This window comes from Poecilia formosa, unplaced genomic scaffold (assembly GCF_000485575.1).
Source record: "Poecilia formosa unplaced genomic scaffold, Poecilia_formosa-5.1.2 Scaffold214, whole genome shotgun sequence".
NCBI lineage: Eukaryota > Metazoa > Chordata > Actinopteri > Cyprinodontiformes > Poeciliidae > Poecilia > Poecilia formosa.
Window position 1 is genome coordinate 937,504 of NW_006800153.1, and position 9,664 is coordinate 947,167.

Here is a 9,664-nt window from a genome sequence, read left to right on the forward strand (position 1 = left end):
TGGGTAATTTTAGCTTTTGCATTAATTTTAACATACTGAATGGTACAGGTGCAGCTTAGTCCACATTCTTCTGCTTTTCCACAGGTTGTTGACTTTGATTTAGCTGAAGTTAGCATTGATGATTATTTTTAGCATCAGAACGCTGGTTTCCAACCGACGGGCACACTTTGGCAGGCCCCGGTTAAATTTCTTCAGGAATTTTCTAGTTAATAATTATTATTTGCTTGTTTAATCAGTTTTACTACATACAGCTTCTATCTTAACACCATACATAAAAATCGTTTTTTTGTGTTGCTTCATTACCATTAAATCATTTTATTGATTCCAAATTCCAGACATCCATTCCCTCGAGTCTTCAGCCACTGCAGCAAACGGGACCTGGACAACTACTTCCAGAAGGGGGGGGGCATGTGCCTCTATAACATGCCCAACATGAAGGATCTGGTGGGAGGCAAGAAATGTGGCAATGGCTTTGTGGAGGATGGAGAAGAGTGTGATTGTGGGGAGCCTGATGTGAGTACCTTGATTGGAATTATTTAAGGCACAGAACTCTCATACGTTGAATGCACATGAACCGCCTTTACCATTGTACGTGTAGCTTTTTCCTCCAAGCATTTAGTGTCCATGTGCGATGACTTCTGATATTGACCTTTTGCAGCCATGTCACCTCATCACGTTGAAGCACAATGACAGACATTGAAAGTGAGGGACAGGAATATTGAACTGTGATTGTTTTCCCAGGTTGTTTTCACCAGTATAGCCATGTCTTCTCCTTGTTAATGTTGAGTTAACTTGTCTGTGGAAGCAGCACAGCTAGCTGGGGCTCATAGATATTTACAAAATTTGTAAATGGTTAGCTTAGAAACCGACCCATACCTTCTCTCCCCTGACGTGTTTATTGATTTGATGAAGTTGCTGACTTTGCCTAAATTAATGGGGCATGATTTCTACCACTGTGTCATGAACACAGTGATAGAAATCACAACCACTGTGTTGCTCTAGTGAAAGCAACTCTGCTTTCACTAGAGCAGACTTAAAGTCTAGATGCTAGCCCATTTTTTTCAAGCAAGCCAAGAAAAAAGAAAAGGGGGTATTTTCTCCATGGTTACTAATGTTTATTCGTACCTTCTCTATACTGCAATATTTTATTTCGTCTTGCTCATGAAGTACATGAACGTTAGTCTTTTTACTTTGTGAAAAGTGTTAGCTGCTAATCTGTGAATAAACTGAGGGCTGACAGTCCTTGTGACTGACAGCTGCTATCCATCTGCTATCCATGGTTTTAATCTCCCAGACTTTGTTGTAATCTGTAAAGCTGGTCTTGACTGCAGGTCTGTGAAATGGTCTCTTTATGGTTTTAGGTGTTAAAAAGCCGCTAAGCTCTCTGGACAAAGTAGTTCTTATCACAAAAACTGTTTAATCCCATATCTGAAGCCGAAACAATTAAAAATATAACAGATTTATAATGAGATGGCAATATTTATTGCTGTAATGAGGTGATTCCCTTGGTCACAGGCTAACTGAAGTGTTGGAGCAACAAGAGGAACTTTTCCTCCCTAAGTCTCACCTGAACCTCTTCAACTCAGAAAAAACCCATCACAAATTCCTCTGTAATTAATCATTCATAGATTAAGCATCCCAGCATGCAACACAGCTGAAAGTTTCCTGATATCAGAATGAAAGTGTTTGTGCTGGGTAAAGCCAGAGGTTAAGTAAACCTGCTATGGTTTGTCAAAGACGGGCAAATTGAAATGGAGGAAGCAAATTGTTAGCTGCCAGCAGCAGCGGCAGTGATGATGAGTGTTTGTTATGACTCCCACTCAGAGCAGAGCTGACAGTCAAGATCACAGCACTGACAAGCCACCTGTTCTTAGCATTGCAAATGAGACGAGCTGCAGAACATGGTTTAATGTTCCAACATGCACGGAGTTTCACACTTGAAGCAAGATGATTCCTGTCGTTAGTTTTTTTTTTCTTTTTTTTTTTCAGAAAACAAGTTAGAATCTGTTTTGTAAATCAAATTTCCTCTAACAATAAATATTTAATCATAAAACTGGAAGTTTTATTTGTACTAAAAGTTAGGCCGATCTTTTTCTTTTTTTTTTTTTACAAGTCCACCATTGCTGCTCTCGTCTTTCTCAAATTAATTATAGAAAATAAAGGAGTGATTTTTGTTGTGGGGTTTTTTGCGTTTCCTCCTTATTTCCTGGTGGTATAATTGGCTTTTCTTCTTCTTGCTTGAGTCAACTCTGAGCTTTGTTTTGAGCACAACCGTGACTCTCCTTAGGGCGCCATGGCAACTGGAGATGGTGTCTTTTGTGTATGCTGTATGACATGAGAGCGGCAACAAAGGCAGCTCTCTGGATGTTTTGTTTTTGTGCTTTTCCCTCCAACATCTGTTGAAACGGGGACTTGTCAGTCACAGCTGTCAAGCCTGTGGAACTGGATCTCTCATCTGTCGGTGTTTCTATTTAAATATCTGTAGTTGATAGGTGAATACCTTCCCATACCCGCCACCATCACCTCTCCAACCATAATGCTTCATGCAGCAGCATTTGAATCCAAGTCTTTCAGAAAAATAAAAGCAATGAACTTTGTGTGACTATAAGCAAGACTTTGAACTTTGGACTTTAGCTGGACACAGACACCATGATGCACATCTATATCTTGGGGATTGTAGTATTCTGGACTATTAAAAAGCTTGCTACCGATTTTTTTGCTGAAAGGTTATTAAATACAGCGACAAAGATAATAAATTGGCAACAGTGGAGTGAATATTAACTGCAAACATGCAGACATGACCTAGAGTGCAGGTCTGTCAGTTAAACTTCTCTCACAGCAGAGCAGAAGGGGACAATTTATTACAAAGAGCATCATTAATTAAAAGGTCTAGTTTGTAATAATAATATGTGCTGGAACAAAAATACAATAGTTATCATCAAACAACTTTTCAGTAATGTCAGAGCATCATCCATTAGTAATTGGTACCTCCACAGTGAAGTTCACCGCTGTTATCACTTTGTATCAAAGTGGCTTCATGTGAAAGGAAGCAACTGGTCAGAATGTTAGTGTTTTCAGGATTCAAAATCTTCAAGATAAGCAGTCAGTGGGAGAATATATGGTTTCATCATTCATCAGAGTCAAGTCCAGAAACAACTTCTGTTTAGAAGTCTTCTACTACAAAGCCACACTGACTGAAATCCTGCAGGAAGTACAAGCAGAAGATTTCACTGAGATTGTGTGGTCAGTTCTCAAATGGAAGCTGGACAAAAACAAGCCAAGAGATCAGTTCTCAACAAGAAAAATGTCTGAGAATCAAGATTTGATTTATTTGTTAATAACTGGAGTGAATTATTGAGGTTCTGAACAAATGGGTCAAACACTATAAATGTTAACTATAAAAATGTCAAATTATTCTTCAGTAAACCATAGAAATACAAATACTGTTGCTGCCAGTATCATAAATCAAAGACTGGGAAATTTCTGTGCGCAAATAAATAAATTAATTTAACAGCAATAAATGAGTTCATTACATAGCTCTTCTGAGCCTGGCTTCATTTTGATTGGCTGCTTTAAAACTAGTTTTAAGATGTTATATAAAAATCAGAACAAATGAAGAATAAAGTTTTTACCATCCATAAATTTGTTTTAGAAAATAATTTTGTGTATTAAAAAACAGATATGATATATACTGCTGCTTTGTATTGCTTACATACAAGGTGTTCAGTTTTAAGGTTTTTAATGTCGGTGTGTATGATTATTTACAGGAATGCACCAACGACTGCTGCAATGCCAATAATTGTACACTCAGGGAGGGGGCTCAGTGTGCCCACGGAGTGTGCTGCCATGCATGTAAGGTAAGAAACATACAAAAACCCGTGGGGGCAAAGTTTGGAGAGAAATCCGCCTGCAGCTGGAGCTCTGTATCATTAGTTTGCTGTCAGTCTTCATGTCAGTGGATTGACACACTGCACCCAGAACATGTCTGATCTTCTGTCACAGCATGGCTCATCACCTTCACATCACACTGGCACTTTTCATCTCAGCTCACATCTCCTTTTTAAAATGGAAGTCCTTACATTTCACTGTAATACATAGATGATTGAAGCCAAATTCCTCTGAGCTCCAACCTGACAGAAGACACAAAATATTGAAGATGGCAGTAACAGAATGCAGTTTGCAGAAGAAAACCCCTGTCGTCTCTCATTCTTTCTGTGGGAGTGCTGTCTTTTAATAGTACTGTCTTTGTAACTCTGCAGGCTATGTGTTGTGTGACAGGTGTTATATCTTTGCACACACAGGTTATATATAAGGGGTTGTTTTTATTACTGTACCATGTAAATTTGTAGATCAGACATTCAGATTTCAATAAGGGTAGAACCTGGAAAAGTAGATCATATGTAATAAAACCTAAGTATGAATTTTTATCCAGAATGCTTCTACGACTTTTCTAGTCTAGTCCCAGTTTTTTAGTCCACTTCTATCAAACCAAATCCAATTTCCATTTATAATCTATATTTCTCTGCCCTTATTTTCTTAAAGAGAAATTATAAATGACAGAAAAGATTTAGATTAACATTTTGGGATTTAACCTGAATTCAAACTCCAACTAAATACAAGCTGCAAAACAAGATTGTTGGCCCTTGACTGACTGACTTCTCTCTGAACTACAGCAGCCCGAGGACTGCAGTGTTAAAAAGATAATCCAGATTTTCCAAAAATTAAATCTTCATAAACTGTTAATTTGATGAATTGATAAAATCAATTCACTGTATAAATAGTCTTCACTACTAGCATGAAGCCAGCTTTGACTAATGCACATATTTTGAGAAAGATTCCTCGACCAAAAACAGAATATGGTGACAAAGTATGAATCAAACATAGTTTTGGTCCATATTTAACTTTTACCTTCAGGTTCATTATTAATAGTTCTTCTCATTTCACCTGATAAATCACTTAAAACTCTGTCCTTCTCTCCCTCCTCCTTTCTCTGCTTGCTGTCTCTGCCAGTTGAAGCAGGCAGGCACCATGTGCAGAGGACCAGCAGGGTCATGTGACCTCCCAGAGTACTGTACTGGGGCCTCTCCATACTGTCCTGCCAATGTCTACCTGCTTGACGGCTCCTCCTGCCAGTATGGAAAGGCCTACTGCTACAACGGCATGTGCCTCACCCATGAACAGCAGTGCCTGCAGCTCTGGGGTTACGGTAATGAAAACACTGTTACATCTCTGCACTGACTACACCTCAGCCTCTCAGTATGTAAGCCATATGACGTTGTGCATGCCAAGATTTACAGTGTGTAGGCTGAGCATTGTCATCCTGATGGTAGACAGATGGCCTGCTTGGTTTGTAAATCAGCACATCAGCTTGTTTCTAAAGGAGAGGAAACAGGCCTTTCCCAGAACACCAAACCCCTGAGTTCATGTGACTTACTGATGGAAGGCTTTTCATTTCCAGGAGCTCAACCAGCCCATGATGCCTGCTTTGAAGATGTCAATGCAGCAGGGAATGCATTTGGGAACTGTGGGAAAGATGAACACGGCAACTACAAAAAGTGTGAGAAAAGGTATGTTTGCATTGATGCTAACAATCACTTCAATGTTTAAGACACTTTATGTTAAATTCAGTTGAACTATTTGAAGCAGAGGTGCTCAAATATCCTCATATCTTCTCCACCCGTATGATTAAGATAGAGTGCAAGATAAGTATGGAGCTACAGGGCTGCAGCAAGCAGACAAACCTTCTAATTGCTGTGTAGTTCTGAGCCCAGCTCTATCTTGGTTGGACAGTCAAAGACACAGTCACAGGGAATGGCTGGTGGCTATGAGACACCGTTAACTTTAATGTTTTCTACTTGCTGCATACATCATCTAAGCCAATTTTCCATTGTATGGGATTTCAAAACAGATCTGGGGTGCCTTTAGATACTTTAAAGTTAGGCTAATTTGCTTCTCTGAGTCAGGAAATCTGGTTCAGAATTATTCTGTAGGTAATTAATCTTCTCAGTTTTGGGGGGGAGGGTTTATCTCCAAGGTGCCGGTACTAATTTAAGTAGATTCTGATTAAACTTAAAGAATAAATATGCACGTCTTACCATTTCCTCTGTCTAATTACATATTTAAAGCAAATATTACTATGTTTTTACTCAAATATTGGTTACAAAGATACCTTTCTTTCTATCTATAAAAAACCCATTGATGCAGAAAAATCCTCCGAGTTATGGGAACAAGTTATCTATAACTCAAACTCTTTAATGAGCAGGGACAGAATAATAATAGATTTGTCTTTAGCATCATATATTCGCAATTAGCAGTTGACATTACAACAGTGTTTTCTGTGTGAATTCCCTGTAGTGTTAGTAAACCCTTACCTGTGGTCTTCACAAGAATGTCAATATTTCATAGACTAGCACTTTAGAGGTTGAACACAAAGTGACTTTTCTACAATATCTAATTCTTTGTGTAAATACCACATGAATGAAAAGTTGATGTCTCTGTCGAAGAAAATATTTCCTTTCACCAGAAAACCTGTTGATCAAAAATTGTAAAATTTACCAGAACCTGGTCTTCACCATAAAGCAAATAACACTTGAGTCACTTAAAAGTGTTATTAATGCAGTGTTATTTCTCACTGTAATATTTTTCTGTTCATACCAAGACACAGTGCACCCACGGTCAGGGATTCTGAACACTCAGGCCACAGAGAGCTAAATTAGCTGTTTAGCAATGCTAATGAGCTAGTGGATTATAGTGCTTGATGGCTGTCTGCATGAGCCACTGATGCCTAAATCCATTACAGAGTTCCACATGAGTGATGGAGGTGTTACTGACTCACTGAATCGATTGAGGATATGTAAATGTGTCTGGTATTAAGACACATGCACAGCAGCACTATCGGTCCTTGGCTTCTAATGCTAAGTTTCATTATGCAAAAAGTTTAGCTTGAATTAGAAGAAAAACTTCAACTTCAAGGGTTTGAAATAGTCTAACAACTAACTGGTAATGAGCCACTCAATAGACCTAGCTGTTGATCATTCAGAGCACAGATATGACCTTGGCTCAGTTCTCCAGTTCTTTGTCATGAACTTCTCACAATCATATAAAGTTTCTTTGTTTTAACATGCAGAAGTGTTTGCACTTCTTTCTCTTTTATGCACACACTGGCACACCAACAAGTGTGTGGTTCAGTGTCTGTCTCAAGGACTCAATGATAGGTGCAGGGAGTGTGGCTAACTGCCCATCTGTTGAGCTCCTGGTTCAGTGTGAGTGTGTGTTACTTTCCTGGTCTAGTAGCAATAAGCTGGACTCGTTGGAGCGACTTTTTTCTGAACATTTCAGCTTTTGCCTCCTGGCTTACATAAAGGCTGCCTAGGACACTGATTGGTGGAAGTTATTGAGGGCAGGGTCTGTCAAGATCAAACACTAACAGATTCTGCTTTGTGGCATAAACATCTTTTACAGGTTTTTATGGTGTACTGAACAACTAAAACATCTGAAATCCTTTGATGGCTTTATTAATAAACACATGGAATTTATTTGTAGCCATTATATATAGTGTGGATCTTTCAACTTAAAAACATACAGTTTTCTCTGATATGCTGGATGTTATCCAGACACTGACATCTATATGATATATACACACACACATATAGACAGACAGACAGACAGATAGAAAGACAGACGATTAAAGTGAAACAAACATATTTAAAATTTTCCATTACAGTAGCTAGAAATTCCTTGATGTTTAGACCCAACTGACTGCACCAAGGAATTAGTTTTACCACCTTTCTGTGGCTCAGTGTCTGGAAACAATTGAAAATTCATATTTTTTTTGTGCTTGTTTTTCTACTTAGTGATGCCAAATGTGGCAAGATTCAGTGCCACAGTGCTGCCAAGAAGCCCAAAGGCACCAACGCTGTTTCCATTGACACAACCATCAAGACGGGCGGCATTGAGGTTAAGTGCCGTGGCACCTATGTATACAGCACTCAGGACGGCCAGGGTGACCTGCCTGACCCCGGCCTTGTCATGACTGGCACCAAGTGCGGGGAGGGCAAGGTTGGTATACACTCCTGATCAATTTTAAGTGACCAGAATTCACATTTAAGTTTAAGACCATTAGCCAGAACGACAAAAATGGACTCGATAATAAAAGCTCAATCTGAAACTAATAAAAGAAGAAAAGTCCAAGGTGACATATTGTGGTGTGGTGTGTGCTTGTTTGCCCCATGTTAATGTTCACCTGGTTTATGCACAAATTAGTTTTTTTCAAGGCTGATGTCTTAAACTCTTATTCAGTTTGATTTAAAGTCTTGTTGCCGACCAAGTGAACTAGTACTTCTAAAAGCGATTCTGGCTGTATGCATATAAATGTATATGAGCAAAGTTACACTAATTAACTAATTATTTCACTTTTTGTTCCCTAACAGTTTTTGAATATTTTTATTATGTGGAAGGGTTTGTGCAGCCTAAAGATAATTGTCAACATTCTCTTTGCTTTTGCAATAAACACACAGGGTTGTTTCTCAGTCCACCTCATTCAAAACAAAATGCCATTAGTCCTGTGGGAGATTGAGCCGTCTTAGCATTTTGTCTAATTAACATTATTCTGTCAATTTGATTTATTATGCAGCATGCAAACTAGAACACTGGGTTTTAAAGCAAAACCATTTCTAGGCACAAAAACCCATAACTTTGTAAAGTAAAACTGATTTTATATTAAAAAAAAGGTCCGTATAAAATGTGGTGGTAATGCACCCTCTACCATTTCACCAGCAAAGTTCTTTTTTCCCTGTTTGTCTTATTTCCTTTTCCTCTGCATCGCAATCCTCCCTTTTAAATTCCATTTCAGCTGGCGCCCCAAGGCCTGACTAGCGCTGCATGAGTAATGTATAATGAATAGGCAGCAGATAATACTGTCTGCCATCTACCATGATGAATTTTGAGTCGTCTTATTGAGTTGAACTTTTCTCTGCAGTGAATGCACGCAAGCTCTGCCTCTAGTCACCCAGTCACATGTACACAGCAAATTCGGAAGTGTCAGATTTCCAGTGCAAGTGTTGTATGGTAAAAATACAGTGTTAATTCAAAAACATGAGTGTTAGTTTCCCAAACACTCACTAAAGAGTTCCAAAGAGTTAAACAAAAAGCAATCCAGTCCAGTGTTGATTTCTAAATTAACTCCAACAGTCTAACTCAACACTCAGTCTGGTGTTGATTTAGAAATCAACATCAGACAATTCCTCCCACAATTGTAACGTATTTGTGACATCACATCATCAGGGAAGGAGCAACAGACAGGATAGGGTAGGGTTGCAGCAGGCCCCCAGCCTTGACCTACAGGGGGCTCGCATGGGAGGCAGAAGATGCCTCCAGGGATCCAAAAATTTTTTTATAACATCTGATAAGAACTGTAATGGAGCACTTTCTCCTGTTAAAAAATGTACCCCAGTAGATAATATAGTAGGGTGCCTCATTGTTGACTCATGGTTGCTTAAAACCTTACCTGATTTTAGTGACATAGTGGGTGTAAAATATTGAGTAAAATGTTGTGCCACATGACTGACTTTATTTTCACTCTTATATTTAACTTTATGACACACAAAACTACAAATGAATCGTCCTTATTGTCTCCAGGTGCCTTCTGGGTAAAGCTTATCACCAA

The 9,664-nt window shown here is 38.8% G+C and overlaps 1 protein-coding gene across 1 annotated transcript in view; it reads left to right on the plus strand.

The window, feature by feature from the left end:
• Positions 1 to 9,664, plus strand: part of adam19a (ADAM metallopeptidase domain 19a) — a 167,758-nt gene that overhangs the window by 137,511 nt on the left and 20,583 nt on the right. Inside the window, exons 12-16 of the mRNA XM_007567888.2 lie at positions 336 to 513; positions 3,768 to 3,857; positions 5,011 to 5,206; positions 5,459 to 5,567; positions 7,854 to 8,058. Coding sequence (XP_007567950.1) covers positions 336 to 513; positions 3,768 to 3,857; positions 5,011 to 5,206; positions 5,459 to 5,567; positions 7,854 to 8,058 — 778 coding nt within the window. The remainder of the gene's footprint in view (positions 1 to 335; positions 514 to 3,767; positions 3,858 to 5,010; positions 5,207 to 5,458; positions 5,568 to 7,853; positions 8,059 to 9,664) is intronic.